Genomic DNA, 26,379 nt, shown 5'->3' with positions numbered 1-26,379 from the left:
CACATCTAGGGGACATGCGATGAAACTACAGTGTAGTAAATTTAAAACAAATCGGAGAAAAGTTTTCTTCACCCAACGCATAATTAAACTCTGGAATTTGTTGCCGGAGAACATGGTGAAGGTGGTTAGCTTGACAGAGTTTAAAAATAGTTTAGATGGTTTCCTAAAGGACAAGTCCATAAACCACTACTAAATGGACTTGGGAAAAATCCACAATTTCGGAAATAACATGTATAGAATGTTTGTACGTTTGGGAAGCTTGCCAGGTGCCCTTGGCCTGGATTGGCCGCTGTCATGGACAGGATGCTGGGCTCGATGGACCCTTGGTCTTTTCCCAGTGTGGCATTACTTATGTACTTATCCTATCCTGACCCTAGAAAGTACAATTTGCTAAAGTCACTATGGTCTAGGAACAGGGTAGTCACAGGTGCAGAATTAAGAGGTGTTTTATTTGACTGAAAATATCATTTTTAAATCATTAGTTTTGTATTACTGCAACTACTTAGTTCTATAGCACCCCTAGATTTCTGCAGCATTTGTCTTAGCTGTTGCCTTACATTTTACAACTACTACTACTTATCATTTCTATAGCGCTACAAGACGTACGCTACGCTGTACATTTGAACATGGGGACAGTCCCTGCTTGACAGAGTTTACAATCTAATTAGGACAAATAGGACAAACAAGAGATAAGGGAATATTAAAGTGAGGATGATAAAATAAGGGTTCTGAACAAGTGAATAAGAGTTAGGAGTTAAAAGCAGCAAAATGATGTACATTTTAGCAATAAAGCATTAAAAAAAATTATAAACACCAGCGAAAGGTTCTGGCACTGAAATTCAATAGGCTGATGAAGACTCTGTCTAGAGTGTACCCATGCCCTGATCTGTAACCATCTTGAGTACTGTAACCCACTCTATAATGGTATCAGGCTTTCTTCCTCGGGCAGCTTCAAATCATTCAAACTACTGCAGTTAAGCTGCTGGATCATGTCTGTGAATTTGATCATGCAACTCCACTACCAGTTGATCAGTGCTGGCTACTGATTTCATTCTATTTTAAATTCAAAGTGTTGATCTTAAACAGAGAGCCTTTAGAGTGGCAGCCATATTTATTTACTTAATACACTTGGCATTTTCTTTGATGCCAGCATGCCAGTTTTTTTAAATTATCCCCCTTCACTTAATTAATGTGGCTCATCAAATTTCTTTTGCATACCTAGCTTCCTTCTTCCCCATGGCACTCCATTCCTTCGAACCTTAGGCGTATAATCTTTTTTTCCCCAAATTTAAAACGAGACTCAATCACCTTTTTTTACATGCACGTTTAGAAGTGTGATTGGGTAGGGGTTGGGGTCCTAATGGTAAGCCCTGGTGCAAGTTGACATTGCACCTCTCTTACAGACTTGTCTGCCTTTCCGCTTATTTCATTTCCCTTTTGTCTGTTTGTGTCTCTTCTCACTTTCTTCCATTCTCCCTTATCCCATATTAATGTAAATTGCTTTGATGTACATTTTTGAAAGGCAGCCAAGTAGGTTTTTGTTTTTTCCCCTTATGATACCTGTATGAGGTTTGAATTTGGAATTTGATTTATTACCCTTCAAATCCAAGTTCAAGGAAATTACATTTAAATACAATGGGTATTTTTCTTCGCCAGAAGGCTTAGTGGGCCTGTTATTCAGACCGTGGCAGTTAGCCGGGCTGCTTCCCATTGTTGGTGCTGAACCCAGATATTCAATGCCAGGCCATTTCCAGTGACTGGCATTGAATATCTGGTTTCCTTTTTGCCAGTGTAAACATAACCAGCCAAGCCGATATTCAGAACTGGCCAGTTAATTTTACACTAGCCAAAGATATACCTGCTAGCTCGGTGGCCTCATTTGGCCATCAAACTTAGCTGCACTGAATATTAGCGCGATATAACCGGGTATAGAGTAAGCACTAACCGGCAATATTCAGTGGGAGATAACCAGCAATCTTCCACTGAACGTTGCTGGTTAGCCGAATAACTGCCATTTAACTGCCAGGTTAAATGATTTAAAATATTGGGCAGTGTGTGTTTATACCTCAGACAATGGAGGTTGCACTGAGTTTAAGGTAATAAAAGCATCAGTGGGTGAAGTTGGACTTGGACCCTGATTGACCACTAGATCACTTCACTTTGAAAGCACAGAAAGCAATTTTCTCTGGGCCTGTGTGTGGGGGGGGGGGGGGGGCCCGGGGGGGGGGGGGGGGGCCCGGGGGGGGGCCCTGCTGGGATACTGTAAGTTTGAATAGCTTTTTTACCTATCACAATCCTGGGCATCTGTGGAGCAACGGTTGAAGGTGGAGCTGGGATACTAGACTCTGGTGCTATTTGTTCCTGTCAATAAACGAGTATGTTATTAAATATTTCAGAACTTAAAAGCAAAATAAATTTTAGTCATGCATTTTTCTGACTCACAGTATTACAAGATTAGTTCTTCTGTAATGTACACATTTCACAGAAGCTAAAGAAAAATAACTATAACATGATTTATTTTTCTCTAGGAATTTTTATCTGACTGCTAGCTTCAAACACAGAAGTACCTCCTGTCTTTTCAAGACATCCAGTAGAAGATTCGTCATTTTGTTATTAAACACTTTTCCTCTACTGCATTCAGCACAACTCATTTAGGGAGGCTGAAAGCTTGGGAAAGGAAGGTGGTTTACACAGACGTTTTCTATTCCTCCATAACCTCCCCCAGCCCCCCGGGGACAAGGACAACTTTAAACTTTCAGCTTAACATTCTGATTCACATAATAAAATACATCAAACATTTCATATCATTGTTTTGATTTTCTGGCTCAGCATTTTTCTCATTCTCTACTTCTCTCTTCCTTATTTTGTTGTCTGTTTCTCTAGTGTCCTTTTTTCTTCTCTATTTCATTTGTTTATTCTTTATCATTTTCCATCAATAGCAGCTTTAATACTTTCTCTTCACTTTTCTGTCCCTTTCTCTTCCCTTTTCACTTCTTTTCTCCTCTTCCTGTCTGCTCTTCATTCATAGTGAAGTTCTCTTTCACCTACATTATCACCCTTCTTCCCTTTTCCAGTCAGTGTTTCTTTCATTCCATTTCTTACCATTCCTGATCTTCTCCCTTCCTCCATTTTGGTCTCTGCACTCTTACCAATCTTGCTCCTTCCTATTGCTCACTTTCCCCTTTTTCATTTTTGCTCTCCCTCTCACTCTTGATTAATCCTCACTTTCTCATCTCTTCTTTCCTCCTTCTCTCCTGCTGGCCCCAAAACAAACTCTTGCCCTCTCAACACATATATGCTGGTACCATACCATTTTTTATATTCCTCTAACATGCGTGCAACTTCTTGCTTTCTCATCTCTGTAAAGGGTCATGGATTTGATATACTACCTTTCTGTGGTACAACCAAAGTGGTTTACTTTTATTAGATGCAAATACTTTCTCTGTCCCTAGTAGGCTCACAATTTACATTTTTTTGTACCTGGGGCAATGGAGGGTTAAGTGACTTATCCAGGGTCAAAAGTAGCCACAGTGGGAACTGAACTCAGTCCACTGTGCTAACCATTAAGTTACTCCATTCCTCATTCATACCCCTCTGTCCTCTCTCTTCCCCACACATTCAGGCTGTCTCTCTCTCTCTCTCTCTCTCTCTTTCTCCCCCCCCCCCCCAAAAAAAAAAAAAATGTCTTGTTCTCTCTTATTTTATGCATCTCTGTTCTTCATCCCCCTCATTCTCACATAAGATGTAAAATTCTCAATCAAACCAAACATCTGTCAAGCAGCATTCCATCTCTGACCAAGGCCAATCCAAATCACTAGTACCCAGCAGGATCCCAAAGAATGAATCCCTTCCTTGTTACTCTTACACAGAGATAAGTGGTGGCTTTCCTATGTTTACATGACTAATAACAGTTTATGGATTTTTACTCATGAAACTTGTCTAATACTTTTTAAACCCAGATAAGCTAATTGCCTTGACCCCTAAAATCTAGAATTTGTACACTGGGTGAAAAAAATACTTTCTCCAAGTTGAGACTTGGAGATTGGGCATCAAAATGGCACATGACAATTAATGTGAAGCAAGTGCAAAGTGATGCATGTAGGAAAAAGAGGAACACAAACCATAGTGCATGATACAAGATTCTACATGAGGAGTCACCACCCAGGAAAAGGACTTAGGTGTCATAACTGATGATAACATTGAAGCCCTCTGCTCAATGTGCAGCAGTGGGTAAGAAAATAAATAAAATGTTAGGAATTATTAAGAAAAAACTGGAGAACAAAAATATATAATGAATTTGTATTACTCCAGGTGTGACTGCACCTGAAATATTGTGTGCAATTCTGATCACCACATCTCAAAAAAGATATAGACAATTTAGAAAAGGTATAGAGAAGGGTGATGAAAATGATAAAGGGGATGAGACTACTTCCCTCTAAGAAAAAGTTTCAAGAGGCTAGAGCTTTTCAACTTGGGGAAGAAATGGCTGAGGGCAGATATGATAGAGGTCTATAAAATATTGAGTGGAGTGGAACAAATCTATGCTAAAAACCCACCTTTTCACCACTGCTTTTGACTCCTAGCCGCTACTCAATTTGCCCTCCCCTTGTTCCTTCTCACCCAGTACTTCCTTTGTCCTTAATTGTTTTGTCTGTCTGTCTTATTTTTATATTGTAAGCTCTTTTGAGCAGGGACTGTCTCTATGTTGGATGTTCAGCGCTGCGTGCATCTGGTAGCACTATACAAATGTTAATAATAATAATAGGTAGACGTGAATCACTTGTTTACTCTTTTCAAAAATACAAGGACTATATCACAAGCATTGAAGCTATTAAATAGTAAATTTAAAATAAATCAAAGAAAATATTTCTTCACTCAATGTGTAACTAAACTCTGGAACTCATTGCCAGAGAATGTGGTAAAAGCAGTTAGCTTAGCAGCATTTTAAAAGGTTTGGATGACTTCCTAAAAGAAAAGTCCATAAGCCGTTATTAAGATGGACTTGGGAAAATCCACTGCTTATTCCTGGGATAAGCACATAAAAACTATTTTACTCTCTTGGGGTCTTGCCAGGTACTTGTGACCTGGATTTGCCGCTGTTGGAAACAGGCTACTGAACTCAATGGAACTTCAGTCTGTCCCACTATGGTGATGCTTATGTGCTTATGTTTTCAATGTGCTTCCCATTACTTTCATAGAATGTCCTCTAGACTTAGTACTATTTAAAATGGTAAACAACCATTCTGTTTACCCATCCACCTTATTCATTTATTTATTTGTATCCCACAGTTTCCCACCTTTTTTTTTTGTTACATTTGTACCCCGCGCTTTCCCACTCATGGCAGGCTCAATGTGGCGGGCAATGGAGGGTTAAGTGACTTGCCCAGAGTCACAAGGAGCTGCCTGTGCCAGGAATTGAACTCAGTTCCTCAGTTCCCCAGGACCAAAGTCCACCACCCTAACCACTAGGCCACTCCTCCGCTCAATGTGGCTTACATAGTACTGTAAAGGCGTTCGCCAAGTCCGGTAGAGAAACAAATACATGGTGATGTTGTGGTCAATTTAAGGTTCAGACACAACGAGGATTGAAGAGAGGACAGGTTATATAGTATCCAGAAACAGAACGTTTGCATAGAAGCCATGGTATCTTATATTGCTAATTTTAAAAAGGGGGTTGGGAGGAGGGGTGTGTGATGTGGCGTGCGGTTGTGTGTGGAAATGCCACTTTGGCTTGCCCTACTCTATACCTAGCTTGCACTCCTGTTGCCATCCTAAGGGCCCTGTTTACTAAGGTGAGCTAGCGTTTTTAGCATGTGCACAAATGATTTTATAGACCTCTATCATATCTTCTCTTAGCCACCTCACCCCAAACTGAAGAGCCCTGACTTCTTGCTTTATCTTCTATGACCCATACCTTCATTCTCGTGATATCGCCTCTTTTTTGTCCCATCCCTCTACTCATACTCTTGGTCACTTAACTCTTAATCATCCCCTCACTCTCACAATCTCTTGGTTTTGTATCACTGTGTCCCAATCTTTGCCCATTTTCTTGCTCTCTTTCTGTCTCCCCTCCTCAATATGGCACTCACACTCTTGATCTCTTCCTCATACATATACAATATCTCACTCTTTTCTTTGTGGTCCTCCCCCACCTCCCCTAATTCTTGATCTCCCCCTTTGAATAAAAAAAGTCTCTTGCTCTGTACCCGTCCCTTCCCTTCAAAACCCCAGAGTTACTTCAGGAGTCTGAGAAAGTGTTTACTAGCCTTTTGGTTATCCTGTGCAGCAAAATGAGCCAACCAGAGGCAGGAAGCAGAGAATCAGCTGCACCAGCAAGCAAAGAACTTCCTCCAGGCTCCTCCCACAGTCTCTCTTCTAGTGCCAACTTTGTTCTTAGCCTAGGCCAGTGGTTCCCAAACCTGGTCCTGGAGGCACCCCAGCCAGTCAGGTTTTCAGGATATCCACAATGAATATTCATGAGAGAGATCTGCATGCAGTGGAGGCAGTGCATGCAAATCTCTCATGAATATTCATTGTGGATATCCCGATCATAGTTCCTCCAGGACCACTGGCCTAAGCTGTTAGTGTTGCAGATGTCATCTCCTGCCTTTGCCTGCTAATTTGGATTCTAGAAAGTTTCAACCAAGCATTCCCATGCTTTTCACTGATGCAACCTCATTTTAGCACTCTAAAAATTCATGTAACCCCAGCCCCTGTGCCTGGCAATGGTTTTCCATCCTACTATGCCCCTGCTCCAGGCCGATCTGCATAGGGCTACCATATGGCTCCAGAAAAAGGAGGACAGATTGAGCCAGTCTGGGTTTTACTTCTATTGCTTTCAATTGAAGCAAAACCTGGACTGGATCAATGTCATGTGCACCTCCTGACTGAGTCATGCAGACCAAGATCAATGTATCCTGCATGGACACAACTGCCCTACCCTTTCTTTGGTGCAACCATGGTTGTGACCCACCAGTCACCTGTGTTTTTCAAAAAAGGATTCTGCCCTTGTGATATAGGATGCAGTGTAGCCCAGTTCTGTGTCAGGGATGGTACGGGGGAGATACACTGCACTGTGTCTGTGTGTGTAGAATGATATGCAGCCCGTTGCTATATAGTACATTATATTGTGACATTACAACCAATGTGTATCCATATGTGATAACAATATTGTCCTGAAGATTTCTGTGTTCAGTATCCACATGGTTGCAGGTTGCACACTTGACTGTTTCACAATCCCAGCTCTCATACCTGCTGTGGCTGTGGTTGGATTCGCAGCTCCATTGGCTCCAGGTAATTAAATGGAACAATCCCTTTCTAGAAAAGAAATGCAGTAAAATGGGAGTTAGAGCACTGTAAAATATGAGTCCTATAAGGCTCCTTCAGATGCCTTGATGGTAAAGCCCATTGTATTGATCAGTCTGGGGAACAGTTCAGCCTGTAAGTCATGCCATGAAGAAGTGTAATCTCTGCCTCTATCATGATCATCAAATGAGACCTGATCATGATAAAGGCTGCTTTTTGTCTGCATGATGCTGCTTGCTAAGTTTCAAATGCAAAGATCAGGAAATTTACAAAGATATGCTGTATTCCACTTCTACCAGCACCAATTAGGAAATTAACAAAGTAACAATAATGTGCACATGTACATAAATGACCTTGCTTACATTTGAACATAGAAAGCAAAGGGCTTCTTGATACCTTTCCATTGAATGTGATTGTCGCCCAATTATCTTCTCCTTTCGTCAGCACAAATACAATATTCCCCGGAAGCACCTGCAGCTCTTGCTCAGTTTCTGGGATGAACTCAAACAGAACTCTGTGTGGCTCTCCTTCCAGTGCTCTGGTGATGAAAGTGTAACCAGATAAGGTACAGAACTACCTCATCCATACTCTAACTGATCCCAATGCCCAACCAATATTCTCATTTCATGACATTTCAAGTAAATTAGGAAATATCTACAGACTCTAGCATATGCTGTGAAAAGCTACAACCCTACGAAAACTTCAGGTTTCCCTTGTTGCTTTCTCCTTATCAGTCTCTTATCCTGTATCCTTCAGCCTTGGTCTCTCTCTCTCTCTTGTTTTCCCTGAGCTGTAAAGTTCCCATGGCATACCACTTTGAGCCACTCTTGGTTTTACTTTGATCTTAATCAACCACAAGTGGACAGATAAGAAGCACTCAGCTACCTCTGCAGGTGATGAACTATGATATTCCTAAATTCAAAATGGGAGCAGTGGAACACTTTTTTGGTTGGGAGTCCAAACAAACCAACCTCCACTCCTGCTCCCTAGTTACTGATAATTTGTGGGGCAAAGAGTTGATTAGACCATGGCCCCCCTACTACACCTGGATCTGCTATTGAAAGTCCAGAATCCAATGGAATGGTTCAAATTGCTACTCAGTGTTGGCCTTCAAATAGTCCCATTTCTGGCTCCTGATCTCTGTGTCAGTGTTTCTTGGTTCTCATTCTTTTTCCTGATTTCTCTCTAAATTTCAGGGAGGTTTATTCTTTCTTCTTTTATCCCCCTTCTTCTTCCTCCCATTGATTATATTTCTGCACATTTTACTATTGTGTATATAACATGAATGACCTACTTTAATGTTTTGTATTGTTTCCTGAAGAGCAATTTTGTGAGGAATCCTTCAAATATTTTTATTATGGTGGAATGCTTAGATAACTAAAACGATAACACGGAAAAAAAGCAATGGGAAGTACTACAGAATGAAGGCTGCTACAGAACTAGATCCTGTCTGAGCCTTGGAGATAAAGGAAAATGCTTCAAGTCTCTAAGTCTGCAATGCAAAAGAAGATGAAAGCACAGCTGGCTTCTAATCAGGAGTGGAGGAGTAGCCTAGTGGTTAATGCAGTGGACTTTGATCCTGGGGAACTGAGCTGATTCCCACTGCAGCTCCTTGTGACTCTGGGCAAGTCACTTAACCCTCCATTGCCCCTGGTACAAAATAAGTACCTGAATATATGTAAATCGCTTTGAATGTAGTTGCAAAAAACCTCAGAAAGGCAGTATATCAAGTCCCATTTCCCCTTCCTTTCTCTTCCCTTCCCTAATACAATTTGATTAAAGTGTGCCATTTGCAAAATAGACATAAGGTGGAATTGCAAATGGCTTGTGGTATTTGTCTGAGCCTCTAGTGGCTGAAGAGTTGTCAAAGCCTCTAGTAGCTGAAGAGTGACACTTCAATAAAAGTCATCTATAAAAGTTGGTGTCTAGAGCAAAGAGATGCAATAGCTCCAGCTGACAAGGATCCAGCGCAAAGGATCACAAAGGATTTACAGTGTTCTAGAATCTCATCCTATTAAAAAAAAAGATTCAGGATAAGTTTGGCATGAAAACTAGACCAAGTCAAGATTCTCTTAAGTCCCTTGGAAAAGTCTTTTTGTGTGTGTGTGTGTGTGTGGGGGGGGGGGGGGGGGGGGTTCCAAACCAGTGATTGGATTGGAGTAGCCTATCCCTTGGAACCTGTGGTCCTGTCATTTACTTTATATCTTCTAGTCTCTCCCCCTCCCTTTATCAACCAGAACATAGTCACCACCAGAAGAACAGATCATTGTTACTCATCTTCCTGTGGCTGGCACTAAACATAAGAATAGCCATATTGGGTCAGACCAATGGTCCATCCAGCCCAGTATCCTGTTTTCAACAGTTGCCAATCCAGGTCACAAGTACCTGGCAGAAACCCACATTCCATGCTACTAATCCCAAAGTAAGCAGTGGCTTCCCCCATGTCCATCTCAATAGCAGACTATGGACTTTTCCTCCAGGAACTTGTCCAAACCTTTTTTAAACCCAGATAAGCTAACCACTGTCACCACATCCTCTGGCAACAAGTTCCAGTGAAAACATATTTCCTCCTATTTGTTTTTAAAGTATTTCCATATAACTTTGTTGTGTCCCCTAGTCTTTGTACTTTTTGAAGGAGTAAAAAAATGTATTAATTTTTACCTGTCCTACACCATTTAGGATTTTGTAGACCTCAATTGTATCTCCCCTCAGTCATTTCTTTTCCAAGCTGAAAATCTCTAACCTTTTTAGCCTTTCCTCATATGAGAAGAGATGCATCCCCTTTATCATTTTGTTCTTCTTTGAACCTTTTCTAATTCTGCTATATCTTTTTTGAGAAAGTGACCAGAATTGAACACAAAAGGTGAGGTCATACCTTGGAGTGATACAGAGGCATTATAGTATTCTTGGTCTTATTTACCACCCCTTTTCTAATAATTCCTAGCATCCTGTTTGCTTTTTTGGCCGCTTCTGCCGCACACTGACCAGAAGAGCTACTCTTATATAAGACATGGGCCTCAGTCTTACTGCTGTAGTAATAAGGGTCTTGCCAAGGGAAGGGGTGGGAGCTTGGTTATGGAAGCGAGACTGACAGCAAGGAGAGGCTGGTACTAACTTGAGGATTTCTGGAGTCTTTGGTCTGGGTGGAGGTTCAATAGCCTGCAAAATAGATAAATTTGCTGTATGAGACATAAGAGAGTTTTTAGAATAAGAAATCAACATGAAACATCTGAAGGAACTATCTAGAGTGGAGGAGTAGCCTGGGGATTAGGGAAGCCAGTGGTCACATCTTATTGACACCCAGTGCCTTTTTCTAGCGAAAAAGGTGCCAGTACTCAAATTCCAGGCCAACCTTCAGGGGTGGAGTGATCACAGTGACTCACCCCACAACAACCAGGTCCCCTGCAACCAGTCACAGAATCTATGAGAAGGCAGAATTGATGAGTAGAGCCTGTGCATTTTCATTAAAACTTGGGGACCATGGGTCAATTTTAGCAGACAATGGAAAAGGTGCCGGTACTCAGTACCCCCAAGTACCCCCTCAAAAAAAGCCCTGTTGACACCTATTGTGAATAAAACACTTAACCCTTCATTTTCTCAGGTATAAACTTGGGGGCTGCATGTCCTATTTTATAACTATGACCCACTTGGCACTTAGCACAAGCTAATGTCCATGAGTGCACACTAAGCTTTAGTAAAAGGTTCCCTTAGTCTTTAAGCCCTCTAAGGCCGGGGAAATGCCTCCTGCACTTGAATGTAACTTGCCTTAACTACCACTGAAAAGACATAAGCTAAATCGTTTTGTTTTTTTTTAAACAAAAGTAAGAAAAAAACACTTCCCTTTTAAGGTATTGAGAAAAAAAAGTTTGTGACTATATTTAGTAAAAGAGTTTCAGTTAGAGTCATTAGAATTAGTATAAGTAGTACAAAGTCACAGAAAAATCAAGAAGTTACTGACTGGAGACAGAAGGGCGCTGATACAAAATGGTACTCTATTCCATTCTATTGTATTCAAGGCTTATATACCATCCATTATTCCACAAGGATTCACAGTAGTTAACAAGCAAAGAGACTCTTGTATATCAGAGGAATTAATATATAAATAGAACAAAATAACAATGTAAACAGAGCTAGATTCTCCTAAACAAAGTAATCTATTGCTTATGTTAAAACAAAAAAGAAAGTAGGTTTTTAAACCCTTACAAAAATATAGGAAGATAAACCTTTCAATTACACATGCAATTCGTTCCAGATTGGTGCTCCATATAAAGGGAAAGATCCCTCATACATTGATTTCAACCTAACATTTTTGAAGGCAGGATAGTCCAGTTGCAATGTACGAAGAAATACAAACTTCTTCCTGAGGAAGGGAATTCAAGTAGGTCTGTAAGACTGTCCACATTTAAACCATAAATCAATTTATAAATCAGACAGACTATTTTGAACTTGACATACTGATTTATTAACAACCAGTGTGTCCAGAACCCATCTAGCCAGTCAGGTTTCAAAGATATCAACAATGAGTATGCATGAGATAAATTTGCTTGCACTATTTCCATTGAATGCAAATCTGTCTCATGCATATTCATTGTGAGTATCCTGAAAACCTGACTGGCTGGGGGTGTCCTGAGAACTGGGTTGAAAATCCCTGCTCTAGTTTTATTACCCATCAAAAAGCCACCTCAGCTTTAAATGGCGTACAATGGGGTGCGCTGAGGCATCCTATGATACGTTTGCCATGTGCATGTGCTACCCACACACTAAAAAAATCATTTTTATTTTTTAGCACTGGGAGTGTGTTTTAGTCAAAGAGTAGGCGTATTCTGCGCTAATCAGTTAATGCAGCAACACTGCCACATGCCAACCAATTAGTGTGTGGTTAGCGCGAGGTCCCTTACTGCCACCAAGTAGGTGTATTTGCAGAATATCGAGTAAAGTTTGGTTATTGCATTAAATACAAATCCTTGGTGTGGAGAATACTCTTGGAAGTGAGGATGAAGTCTTTGCTCCTGGACTGAGCAAGAGTACTCAGATGAAGCCCAACTTAACATCCTATGGCCTACTAGAGTATATCTGGCCCTGGCCTACACCCAAGCTCATGTAAGACAGTCTGAACTGTGTGTGACTGTGACTGGAAAATACATTTTTGTTTTGTGGGCTGGGTCAAGGGGTGCCCGACCCCAAGAGCTAGTCGGTGTCCCAGGACCCTGTGCTGGTACCGGTGAGACTGTGTTACACAAACTGGTGCCCAAATATGGAGCAATGGGATTTAAGTTGGAGAGACTTTTCACCAAGGATTACAAATTTGATTGTCCGGTACTGGAGGAGTGGGGCATGGGGTGATAGAATAAGTCAGGAAAGACCACTCGATTCAGACCTGGGATTTAAAAGTACTTCTAATACTGAGGAAAGACTGGTTGAGTACTGTGAGTTTGAATTTTTCCTGCCCAGGAGGACTGTGGATAAGGCTATATCAACTGCCAGGACAGACCAGAGAAATACCAACTGAACTGTGAGTACCTGAAAGTGGCGGGAAGGATCCAGGAACCCAACATTGTGGCCGTTCCCATGCTTGCCGTGAGGAGGAGGTGGAGGACTGTGCCGGAAATTGTCAGCATTTGTAAGGAATATTGAGAGAGAGTTTTCATTGGACAGTTTCTTGTTTTCTTGCTTGCCTTGCGTAACCCATGGTTGTTTAAGCTTCATGATAGAGTGAACCCTGAATAGCAGGGGAGTGACTGGAGGACCCGGGAGAAGCTCAGAGGTTATAAAAGGGAAACGCTGTGGGAAGGATTTGTCTCTGGTTCTGCCTCTTGACAGAGTAACTAGGATCTAGGTTGCTGGAGTTCTGTGTTACTAATAGCCCCCTGCCAGGTGACCCAGTGCAGTTAAGGGGGGTCCTGCAGTGCTGTAAGTGACGGATTGAAGTTATACACTGTGAACTGTTACATTGCATCAGCCATTTGAGAAGCCAGAAACTCAGCGGATTGGGGTGTCCAGCCGTAAACAAGTCTCAGGTGGAGTGTGGTTTATCCCTGGCTGAGGCGAGACCTCCGGGGTGGCAGCTCAAAAGGAAAAGATAGTTACATTGAGTCTAGCCCAGATGGTATTGCAGTACATTGGGAGACTGAAATCTTTTCTGGGTTCCAATTTGACTGCAGGATAGGCATGATGGTTGTGCACATGTGTTAACCCAGTACAGTAATGTACTATTGCTGTGATATACATCTGAACTGTATGAAGATCAATGCAGTGAAACATCAGTTAAGCAGCTAATAAATGTTCCAGTTCCTTTTGATCCTCTGGGTGTCGTGTGGTTCCTGAGTGAATGAGCTGATGGGACCAGAGTGAGTAAGAGGGGGCTCTGAAAGCAACTAGCATGCAAATGCATGCTAAACAGGGCTAAACATATTCATCCCCAATGATCAGTGGCCAGCGCGCCAAAGATTGGGTTGCTGGACGCCGCCATTTTGTGACATCGCAGGAAGAAGAGGGAGGCAGGCTACCCTCCCTCCTCCAACACACAAGGTAGGGGGGATCGGACCACCAGGGACCCCTTGCTGGAGGACTAGGGGGGGCTGGAGACCCACTGAATCTCCAGCCCTCCCTGAACCTGGGGGGGGACCGGAGGTCCAGCAGACCTCCAGTCCCCCTGCCGTTGGAGGGGGGGTTGGTTGGTTGCCCACTAGGCCACTAGGGATCCTTTGCTGGGGGAGTTAGGGGGGGCCGGAGCCCCACCAGATCGCCAGCCCTCCCTGAACCTGGGGGGGGATCATCGGGGGGACCAGAGGTCCGCTGGACCTCCAGCCCCCGTTGCTCGGGGCAGGGGTAGTTGGGGCCTGGTGGTCCCATGGACCTCCAGCCCCTGTGTTTGACAGGTTTGGGTTTTTGACAGCCCAGACCTGTCAACAAGTGCAGGAGGATTGTGCTGAGCGCATGCTCAGGCACAATTCTCCTGCACTTCTACCCCATGATCAGAGATAATTGCGTGCTTAAATTTGCATGCAATTATCTCTGATTATAGGTCTAATAACGCCTGCGCTGTTCCAGCGCTATTTTTGGAGCGCTGTTTGGAACAGTGCAGGGATTTGATCATCTGTCAGTGACTAGCAGCAGTGCCTCTCGAGCCCTCTTCTAACGTTAGAAGAGGGCTCGAGAGGCACTGCTGTAACCCGGTTACACTTGTATTTTGGTATTTCTGCATGACTGTTGAGCTTTACTGTCTATAACGGAGTTCCTTTTCTCTTCTAATGTTTAGTCTGTACACCGCTCTGTACTGCCCTGGCAGCTAGAGTAGTCTAGAAAGTTGAAATAAACTATGACTAGAGTGCTGTCAGACATACGACAGGAGGGCAGAGATGAAGCACGAGGACCCTGAGTAGTGCACCTGTGAATTAAAGCTGGAGAGGAATATGTGAATGGTGCCGAGAAGGTGGAGATTGAGCGAAGGCAGCAGAGAGAGAGCACATGGAGGAGATGGCCCACAGCTTGCAGGCTATTATTGAGCTGGCGATGGAGATGGGGCAACTGTGGGTCGGGTCATCTGCCTGGGTTGCACCCCTGAGAAGAGCTGATCCCGGTACAGGTGTACTGCAGACAGTGCTGCACCGGATATTATCACTGAAAAGATAGCATTGCATTCCCACCTGCAGAGGCCTCGGTTTCGGAGTAGATTGAAGGGGACCAGTGGACTAGCAGCAACCGATGGTATGGATGAACACTGGGGATACAGTGAAAAAACAGAAAACTGTGGGTTGTGGGCCCGATATAAGAAGATCTATCGATAGCATAAGTAAAAACACAGCATTGATACATGGTTCTGGGTTAGAGGAACATTGAGTAGTGAATAAAGATGTTTAGAATGTTGGATTAAAGGCAAGTTGTGAATGGAAGAATATACATATTAAGTATAGTCTGAAGAACAGAAAGTGTGCTATTGAGTTATACACTTGCTTTGTAGCATAAAGATCATTTGTTTGTGAAAATTTATGTTTGAATAAAGTTTGGTTATTTGTTATGATACAAGTGTTCCCTAATGAAGAAAAGAGAAAAAGGTAGAGGAAGAAAGAAGTGTAAAGGCTGAGCAGATTGTTACCTTTGCTAAACCAAGGTATCCTGATTCATGCTATGGTAAAATTAATGTAAGTGTACAGGACAGAAAAAGAGTTTAAGCACGTTGCCACCCTTTACAATTACCTGGGTGTCCTGTCTCAAATAAGAAAGAAATGGAAGTTATATCTAAATGGAAAATTTAAATGATGGGGTGACAGAATAACAGTTAAGCAGGTTGCCACCCAGGAAATCATCTGGGTGTCCTGCCTTTAATGGGGACAAAAGAAAGATTCTGAGAGAATGATTGGAAAGTAATAACTTTTGGTTGGAAAAGAAAGGAGGGACACAGATTAGCTGGTAAACTGTGGAAGTGTATAATATAAAGATATAGTACAAGCATTTTGAATATATGTTTGGGAAAATAACATGAAAAGGTATTGAGCAAGATAATGTTTATGTTTGAATAAAATGTTGATGTTATTAAAATATACTTAGTGACCCCTGAGGGAGAGGTGGAGGTTAAGTTGGCCCTTGAGGGCAAGGGAACATGATCCCTGTGATGGAAACAGGAAAGTAATCTTTTCTTTACTGAGGGGACAGTGTAATCCCCCATTATAATGGGGATTACTAAACATCATGAGAGAATTCTCCAGAGTTTCTGAGGAGAGGGTTCTGAGTTGTGGGAGGTAAAGGATCCAGCCCAAGGGGGTGGGTTCCTGGGTAGGTTGCAGAAGAAAATGTTCCTGGTTGTTGAGTGACAGTAGTGGGAGGAGTTAGGAGTTAAAAAATAATGTTGTTGGGGTTTGCACGAGGTCTTTGGTTGCCTCTACCCCCGCCAGGACCCGTGAGGAGAGAGGGTGTCCTGGAAAAGACAAAATAACCTAAGGCTGATCTGAAGTGGGAGTTATTGTCAGCCAGAGGCAGTAGAGTGCCTTGGGTAGGTAAAGGGGATCCCAACACAGAAGCAGGAGCAAGGATGAGCCTGTTCAAGTCCAGAGGGTGCAGCTTGTGGAAGTGCATCGCATATCCTTGAGCTATTTGAATAGTCCTTCCCCATTCCCCCTTTCCCCTTTCCATCTCCAGAATATAAACACACTTAGGCTATCCAGTCTCAATTCATGAGCCTTATCATGCAGAGAATAAGCCATCTTGATGCCCTTTTTCTGAACTATTACTTCTCCATCTAAATTTGCAGAAGTGCAGCATTCACAGTGGAACACAGTACTCTAGGTGAGGTCTAGCCAGTGGTTTGTACAGACATGAAGAAGTGAAAAAATGCAAAGAGATTTATAAATATTGAAATGGAGTGAAGGAGTAACCCAAAAGACTGTGAACTAGGAAAGCCAAGGTTGAAAGCCTACTGATGCTACTTGGGATCTTAGGCAAGTCACTTCACTCTCTAGTGCTTCAAGTACAAACTAAGAGGTAACTTGCAGCAGCAGTAGTCAGCATGTGTTTGGTAGTGGCAGCAGGCAGTGCTGCTGACTATAATCAGCTTGTTTACATTCAGCAGCACTGACTGATACCACCACCAATCAGCAGGTTTACCGTCAGCAGCAGTGACTGCCATCACCAGTATCCGTTGCCTTTGAGGCCCAAACTCTCCATTTAGTGGCTGAGTATTGTCACTATATGGATAGTTCCAGGTTGCTGCTCACTCTAACGCTGCCCCTCTACTATTCAGGTAGTGGTGGAGCAGTGAATGGATTTTCAGCACACCACTATCTGTATAGGAGCTGGAAATCAATAGATAGTGGCCTTATATACATTTACAGGCCACTGGTAAATGTGTAAGTCCTTTTGAAAATTGACCTGTTAGACTATAAGTCGGTGGTTTCCAAACCTGTCCTGGGGAAACCCCAGCCAGTTAGATTTTCAGGATACCTGCAATGAATATTCATGAGTTAGATTTGCATGCAATGGAGACAGTGCTTGCAAAGCTAACTCATGAATATTCATTGTGGATATCCTGAACCCTGACTGGCTGGGGTTTCCCCAGGAGAGGTTTGGGACCCATGCTGTAAGCCCTCAGGGAACAGAGAAATTTGATAGTAAACATGAATATAATTCAACTTGAATAGTACAAAAAACAGAAGAAACCAGTCTTCGCAAAAAACACCAAAAAAGCAAAACAGCAAAGATGACTAACAAAAACAAAAATAATCAAAAATTAAAAACAAGAAAAAATGAAATTTGTATTTAAAAATACAAATTAATAAAAAAATGTGAAAAAGACGACACTTGTTTATTAAAAAATTAAAACACTTTATTAACCAAAGGATAGCAGGGAGAAAGGGACGCGACACAGCTGTGTTTCGGCCGCACAGGCCTGCGTCAGGAGTCTATTCAAATCAAAACATATAAATAACATAAAATGAATAAAAGCATATAAATATAAAGAGACATTACAATTATTTAAAACATTCACCTATTGTAAGAGAAGTTGTCAGATGAACATAAAACTTGAGCCATCACCGAAAGAGACATGAGCTAATAATAAATAAATAGAAAGATAAATGGAGTCAGACCTGAGGCTGCAGTGGAGCAAATCCTGAGAAATTATCTTTATCGACAACAGACGCTACAACCTAAAAGAAAAGAAGGAATGATATTTCTTTATGATTTGCTTTGTCAGTTCTGAATCTTTCTTTGTCTCCTTATTGTTTCTTTTATTTAGTGTTAGTTAAACTAGATGTTCAGTGCAAAGGTTTTTCATCTACCTATAAAATAGGAATGCTATACATTCATTTCCCAAGATACATTCAAAACAACCACAATTCTAATGAAATTCCCAGCATGCAAAGCAGGGACAGTGCTACTATTAGGCCACATGAGGCTAGAAGGTAACGGCAGGGACAGCAGGAAGGAGCCAGGTGGTAAGGAGGGCAGGGAGGGATTGTGGTGGTAGCAGGCTGGGATGAGGTGAGTGTGGCTGATACTGGGCTTACATCCAACAGTGCTTTTCCACTGCCTCTTCCTGTAGTCACACCTGCAGCAAGAGAAGTGCTAGAACATTCATCTCCTCCTGTTATTGTGAGACTGAGTCCCATTGTATGAGTCAACTTGACCTTGAGGCAACAGAAGATGATGAACGCTTAAGCACCTCTCTTGTTGCTTGTGTTCGAAGAGGAGGAAGAAGTGGGGCAACACTGTTGCCACCATGAACTTTCTCTTGCAACAGCCAAGAGATTTTTCCTCTGTTTGAAAAGACAACCCGCTCCCATTGTTTCTAGTCTGGTCTTTGCAGCAACAGTCCTTCTCACCTTCTCCCAGCACCTGAGTCTCAATAGAGGCTTATGTTTACCCATGAGGGGACGGGAGACAGCATCTAGGAGAGGGATAGGAGGCAAGACGTAACCGTGGAGTGGGGACATAATGATCCCCTGAACCTTTCACTGTATCCTCCACATCCTCCCTGTGCACCTGCTTCAGACACCAGCCCTTTAGTGACACTGACCCACACACTCCTCTTACACACACTCCACATTATGCTATACTCCTGTGCACCCAACACCCCCACCCCTCAACAACAGACACTCTCCATGCCTCTACTGTATCATGACTCACACATATTCCCTTCAGTCCTCTGTCCTACACACCAAAGCTCCACCTCACCAGCTTCTGCCCCAGACACCCTGAATCCCATAAATATCCCCACACATTGCCAGTTCTCAAGGGGGACCTTCCTATCTCATCTCTCACCTTCGGTAGCAGATTGCAGGCACACAGTAGAGCAGCTTCTAATGTAAGGTAGTGAAAATTTAAAAAATCACATACCACGGCCTTGCCAAGTAGATCCTTCTTCTCCAGTTGTGCCACTTGCTTTTCATTTGGTCTGAACATCCTCCCCACAGGGATCTCCACTGGATCATACATTTTTTGCTTCTGTTACACAGAAATTGCCATAATTTTTATACAGTGTAACAAGGACTGAAAAAAATTATGCAGCTTTTTTTCTTTTTATCTTTGTATGTTATATGGACCAATAGTGACTTTCTCTTTCAAAACATTAACCACCTTCTAAGTAATCATTGGAAAACACCTCTTAATCTCTGTTTATGTAATTTATACTATACTATGCTTAGCTCCTGATTCTCTGTCAGTGTTGTTTTCTTCTTGGCCACCAGGGGGTGCTCTGAGTGCTGTAACTCATGCATTTTGGTTATTATGTGCATTGTGCCATCACTACATGTGTTATGACATTTGCAGCATATGCTCTCTCAAAAGGACGGTTGAGTTCACATACGCTTTGGGGACAGCACACTGCATCCCTGGCCAGCGCACAGACCTGGGTTGAGACTAGGGAGAGAGAGAGAACAAAGCACTAGTACCCAGTTAGGGAGGTGGGAACCACATATCTTCTGCTGAATTTCCAACAAGTTTCAGTTAGTGTGTAATATATAAACAACCATCCACCCAAATTCTACAAATTAATTCAACTATTGACAGCCCCCATATCACACTTTAGCCCTGAAATTATTCATCATCAACTTGACATGAACTTCCATATTAACTTAACATCACAGTCAAAGAATTTAATCAATTCAACATCAGACTTATATAACCCACTCAACACTGAAACCAGCATTTGCTAGATTTCACATTTCTCTTTAATCAAAAATTCTATTAGACTTTCTTCAATCCATCATCAGACCAAATTGGTTCAATATCAACTCAATATCTCCCAGATCCAATCAATCAGTGCCATGCAAGCAGTGCAGCCATTCAAGGCACAAATATGGTGGGATGCAAAAATGACCCCCAGGTCACCATCTCTCATTGGCGATTGCAAAGAAGGCAAGGTGGGGAGTATCGGTGGGTGAATCAAACGGGAAGCAACTAGAGCTCGGTATGGCCCTGGAGTCAATGCACTGGAATACCAAAATCTATCACACCTGAGATGAACTTTACAATCAGCACAACCCAATCAGCCTTTTGCTGGGTCAGTGACAGTTCTAAACCCCTTCACTGGAAATAAAATATTTCATTTTCACAATAATTTCTGAATCAACTCTGGTTAACAACAATTCTCTTAGGATCTGCTCAGTCTGAAACAACCCCAAGTTTGCCCAATTCAAAATCACATTTTTAATTCGGTGAATGCAATGTTAAGCCCCCAAATTATAAATCACAAGAACTCTAAAATGTATTAAGCACATTGTATGCCCAGAACCATTTTGCCTAGCATTTATTAACTTATATCATATTTAGATCTAAAAGCAGTATTCAAAAGCTCAGGCCATGTTTGAATTCTTTAAGATTGATTTTCTTTTGCATCAGTGCATGATTTTCTAGTATTTTAGCACTATCATCCTCTAATATGCGGTGTCATTCATGCTACATACAGACATGCAAGAAATAATAGATCTCTTTACCAAAATGCATTCCAGTGCCTTGTCAATTTTGCTGTTCTTGGATTCAGTACTTTCTGTCTTCAGGTTCACTGCTAGTCTCAGATTCTCTTCAGCCTTCCACCAGTCCTGAAGGAAGGCATGTGCTAAAGCCATATTGTAAAGTACCTACAAGGGCATTAAAATTCTTTGCATAAGTACACTTTAAATCTGGCATTGCTAGAATATGCATCAAAACTTGGTTTACTATAGAGTTCATTTTCAAAAGAGAAAAACGTCCAAAAAAAGTGGCATAAATCTGCATTTGGATGTTTTTCTCACAAAAACATCCAAATTGGTATTTTCAAATCCAATTTTTAGATGTTTTTCTATAATGTCCATCAGAAGTGCATTCAAATCACAAGAGGGCGTGCCAGGGGCATGTTAAAGGAGGGATCTGGGCGTTCCTAACACTTGGACGTTTTTCAGGGCTAAAACTAAGATGTTTTGAGCTAGACCTGTTTTTATAACGAATAAGGTACAAAAATGTGCCCTAATTGACCACCGGAGAGAATGGTGGATGACCTCCCCTTACTCCCCCAGTGGTTACTAGCCCCCTCCCACCCCTAACAAAATTTGATTAAAAACATTACTTACCAGCCTCTATGCCTGCCAGCCTCAGATGTTATACTCAGATCCATTAGAACAACATGCAGGTCTCTGGAGTAGTCTAGTGGTGGGTGCAGTGCACTGCAGACAGGTGGACCCAGGGTGTATAGTTGGGGGTAGTGGGTTTGGGGGGGCTCAGTAGACAAGATAAGGGAGTAATGGTGAGATGTGTACCTGGGAGCATTTTATGAAGTCCACTGCAATGCCCCCTAGGGTGCCCTATTGCTTTCCTGGGATGTCTGGGGGACCAGTCTACCAAAAATGCTGGTTCCTCCAATGGCTTGATTTTGTGCATTTTGTACTTGGACATTTTTTATTTTTCAAAAATGGACCAAAAAAAACAAAACATCAAAATCACAAAACCTTGTGCAAAACAGTATTTATGAAAAAAAAAAGATAGACATTTTTCTTTTTTGAAAATGACCTTCTTTCTTATTCAGAGTTTGGACGTTTTGCACAAAACGTCCAAAGTCAGACTCAGATGTCATATTGAAAATGCCCCTCCATATGACATAAGTTGGTATTGGAGAAGGTTCACGGAGTGGTGACTGGGATGACGGAGAGAATGGGGCTCCTCTCATATGAGGAAAGGCTAAAGAGGTTTGAACTCTTCAGCATGGAAAAGAGACAGAGGAGGGGAGTTATGGCTGAGGTTTACAAAATCCTGAGTGGTGTAGAACAGGTAAAGGTGAATCAATTTTTTATTCTTTCAAAAACTACAAAGACTAGGGGACACTCAATGAAGTTACATGGAAATATTTTTAAAACAAATAGAAGGAAATATTTTTTCACTCAATTAATAGTTAAGCTCTGGAACTCGTTGCCATAGGATGTGGTAACAGTGGTTAGCATATCTGATTTTAAATTCCTGGAGGAAAAGTCCATAGTCTGCTATTGAAATAGTTATGAGGAAGCCACTGTTTGCCCTGGGATTGGTAGCATGGAATGTTGCTACTATTTGAGTTTCTGTCAGATACTTGTGACCTGGATTGGCAACAGTTGGAAGCAGGATACTGGGCTAGATGAACCATTGGTCTGACCCAATATGGCTATTCTTATGTTCAGTGAGACCAACTCCATTCATCTTATGTCTTGAACATATATATAAATACATTTTGGTACTCAGATACATGTTACAAGGATAATTACCCAACCAGTCTAGTGGATCAGTGATAGTGCTGTAAGGCACTGTCATCATGTATGGGGAACCCAGTTCAGTTGCTGAACTGGGTCTTTTACTCTCCATTTTGGCCCAACCATTAGGCACAATTAGGCAGTTGCCTAAGACAGGAGCTTCTTGGAGGCGGCAAAGAGTAGCTGCAGTCAAAGTAAAGCAATAGGTCCTGACAACTACACAAACTAAAAGAACTTTCAGCAGACACTTTAACCTGCATTTTTGTAGGATGTGTGCAATGCTCATAGATTTTGAGTTTAATTACCAAATTATTGGCTATAAGCTAGAGCAGTGATGGCGAACCTATGGCACGCGTGCCAGAGAGAGCACGCAGAGCCCTCTCTGTTGGCACGCGCGCGCCGTCACCTCAGCCAGTTCCAGCCCCGCCCTCCAAGCACCAGGGCCCACCTCCGAATAAAAGTCATACCTGGTCAGGGTAAAGGCGGCATCAGCAGCAGCAGCAGTAGTGAAAAGCGTGCTGACTCGGCGCGCCTTCAGCCTTCCCTTGTGTCTCTCAAGCTCTGGTCCTGCCCTCATTTCCTGTTTCCGCAAGGGTGGGACCACAGAGCTTGAGAGACAGAAAGGAAGGCTGAAGGCGTGCCAAGTCAGCACGCTTTTCACTGCTGCTGCTGCCGACGATGCCTTAACCCCAACCAGGTATGACTTTTAAATTTCGGAGGGGGGCCCTGGTACTCAGACGGAGGGAGGGCAGGCTGCTTTGGAAAAGCTTTTGTCTTTGACACCATTGGTTTTCCTTGTCAGACCAGCCTCCATGTAGGGTTGCTGGTGTGTTTTCACTACGATAGCACTGCAGGATTAAATAAAACACTGTTCCGTTTGTGGGGCACAAAGATTGGCTACCACAGTAGTAGGAAAATGCTGATAGGAGAGAGTCATTGAATGAGCAGCATTCTGGTTCCTCCCACAACAACCCTGGAACTGGGAGGGAGGGAGAGGGGAGGGGGGACCCTGGCCCTGGAACTGGGAGGGAGAGAGGAGAGGGGGTCCTGGCCCTGGAACTGAGAAGGAGAGGGGACCCTGTGGAACTTAGAGGGAGGGGGGATCCTGTTGAACTGGGAGGGAGGGGAACCCTGGAACTCAGGGGGAGGTGGAGGGGGGATGAGGGAGGGGGGATGAGAGGAGGAGGGGGAATGGCACTTTGCGATAAATAATTAGATTTTGAGTTGCTGTTTGGGCACTTGGTCTCTGAAAGGTTCGCCATCACTGAGCTAGAGGGTCTGATGTTAATTGACGGGGGATGTAAAGATGAAGATTTTCCTAAAGCATCCATCACCCTTGCACCTGCTCTAGGCTGGAGCTGCTACAAAGACAGCATTCACAGTCCCTAGGAAGGAAGGAGTTTTAGTCATTAATAAGTGTGACACCTGGTGGACGGATTTAGAATCCATGATACAGGGCTCTAGAAGGAGCTCTGGCACATGGCTTTCACCCTTAGAACTGTTGCTGCAATGACCAGAGTTAAGTAGGAACAGTGGGAGGGGGTTGCTTATTCAAACAGAGGAAAAAAATCTCTTAGCCTTTACCAATGAAAGTTCATGGTGCCAACATTGTTTCAACTGAGCTGGAAGAAAAGAGTAACCACCAGGCCATAAGGCGGTATATCTAGTCTGTAATAAAAGATAACCACTAGGCCACAAATAGCATAGCTACAATCACTGTAGTACATTGAAAATGAGAAGGAACTCACTTGTTTCTTGCAATCAAGGTCCCTTGCAATATCTGAATATGATCTAATTGGGAATGGGAGTAAATATCCAAAGAACTAAAGCTGGAACTGATTCTGTAGGCCTGGGGAAGAAGTCGTCCTCTAGGAGGATCAGTGTGTGCAGCTGTACAAAGTCTCTGAAAGAAAGGCAGGAGAGAGGAGATACGATAGAGATTTTTAAAAACCTCCATGGCATAAATGTACATGAGGCAAGTCTCCTTCTATAAAACAAGGGGACATACTCGGGAGTGGAGGAGTGGCCTAGTGGTTAGGGTGGTGGACTTTGGTCCTGGGAAACTGAGGAACTGAGTTCAATTCCTGGCACAGGCAGCTCCTTGTGACTCTGGGCAAGTCACTTAACCTTCCATTGCCCCATGTAAGCCACATTGAGCCTGCCATGAGTGGGAAAGTGTGGCATACAAAAGTAACAAATAATAATAATAATCTATAGAAATGCCACTTTACAGAAGGGGTGATAGATGCATGGACACCCTCCCAGGAATTGTAATGAGGACAAGGACAGTATCTGAAAGCATAGGACAAGCACAGAGGATCTCTAAGGAGAGAAAGGGATAGTAATTGGTATAGAAGGGCCATGTGGTCTTTGTCTCCTATCATTTTCTGCTTTCTATGTTTCTAGTACTGGGCACCAGAATGGACTCTAGATTGTGTCTCTTGCTTAGACTGAGAACACAAAATCTTTTCTTCTGCATTCTCCTTGGAAGCCAGTCCTCTCCTGTCTGTCAGTGAGCAATGCTCAGTCCTGCAAAGTATGGCAAAGAGAAACCCGCTGATTGTAACTCAGCACTCCACAGCACTGCCTGCTCTTTCTACCTTGCCATACTGGGTCAGATCAATGGTCCATCTAGCCCAGTATCCTGCTTCCAACAGTGGCCAATCCAGGTCACAAGTACCTGATAGAAACCCAATAAGTAGCAACAGTCCATGCTACCAATCCTGGGGCAAGAAGAGGCTTCCCCCATGTCCATCTCAATAACAGACTAGGGACTTTTCCTCCAGGAACTTGTCCAAACCTTTTTTAAACCTAGATACACTAACTGCTGTTACCACATCCTCGGGCAGCAAGTTCCAGAGCTTGACTATTCTTTGAGTGAAGAAAGAATTCCTCCTATTTGTTTTAAAAGTATTTCCATGTAATTTAATTGAGTGTCCCCTGATCTTGTACTTTTTGAAAGAGACATTTATTACAAATTTTTATTATTGGCCTCTGACCGTACCCATAGTAACACAGACCCTGATTTTTAAGAGATGCCTAGTGCCTCAATTCAGGAGCCTTAGTTAGGAGCCAAATTTAGAGGACCCATCATCAGATGAACACAGGCTCCTAAATTGACCTTGAGGTGCATGACATTAGGTGTGCTATTTATTCTCCTAACTTTAAACATCTCATTTAGGCTCCTAGTGCTAGAAATCAGCACTGTCAAAATGAATGGGCTGCATCAGCAGTACCGCACTGCCAGCCGCTAGCATGGCTTTGTAAACAGGGGGGTGAGTATCTAACTTCACTTTCATGACCTCGCCCTGCCCCTTACCCCAACCCTCTTTGTTAGGGCACTTTTCAGAGGGTCTAAATTTAGGTGCCTAAAAAAACCATAGTAGCATGGCACGCAAGAATAATTTGGGTCAGACTGTGACTGCTTTAACTTTTCCTGAACATCTCTCTCAGCTGTCAGACATACAAGTTTCTTTGCAGGAGATTGCTCCTTAGCTGTTTAGGTTAGCTGGGAAGTGTAGTGATTCATAGGTTTGCCAACATCCATTGCAAACTGGATATATGCCCCAGTCACCTACTCAAATCTGCCCCCAGCCGTTTCATAGCAGACCTTACATCCCACCTAAAGTTCATGCTACAACAAGGTCTCTTCCCCGAGGAATATGGCAACATCCTACTCTCCCCAATACCAAAAGACACTAAGAAAAACACAAACGATCTCACCAATTACCGCCCAGTTGAGTCTATCCCATTAGTAGTCAAATTGATGGAAAGCTTGGTGACCAAACAGATTACGGAATATATGGACAAGTTCTCATTACTACATGACTCTCAATCAGGATTCCGCCCCCACCATAGCACTGAAACTGTCCTAGTCACACTACTGGCC

The 26,379-nt window shown here is 42.7% G+C and overlaps 1 protein-coding gene across 1 annotated transcript in view; it reads right to left on the bottom strand.

The window, feature by feature from the left end:
• Positions 1–26,379, bottom strand: part of NCF2 (neutrophil cytosolic factor 2) — a 69,029-nt gene that overhangs the window by 27,900 nt on the left and 14,750 nt on the right. The window contains exons 4-10 of the mRNA XM_030207406.1: positions 20,733–20,876; positions 19,135–19,242; positions 17,886–17,945; positions 10,421–10,464; positions 7,702–7,843; positions 7,252–7,317; positions 2,286–2,361 (exon numbers count right to left, since the gene is read on the bottom strand). Of these exons, the coding sequence (XP_030063266.1) occupies positions 2,286–2,361; positions 7,252–7,317; positions 7,702–7,843; positions 10,421–10,464; positions 17,886–17,945; positions 19,135–19,242; positions 20,733–20,876 (640 nt within the window). The remainder of the gene's footprint in view (positions 1–2,285; positions 2,362–7,251; positions 7,318–7,701; positions 7,844–10,420; positions 10,465–17,885; positions 17,946–19,134; positions 19,243–20,732; positions 20,877–26,379) is intronic.

The sequence above is a fragment of the Microcaecilia unicolor genome, chromosome 6 (genome assembly GCF_901765095.1).
Source record: "Microcaecilia unicolor chromosome 6, aMicUni1.1, whole genome shotgun sequence".
NCBI lineage: Eukaryota > Metazoa > Chordata > Amphibia > Gymnophiona > Siphonopidae > Microcaecilia > Microcaecilia unicolor.
This window is presented reverse-complemented; position numbering and strand designations above follow the sequence as displayed.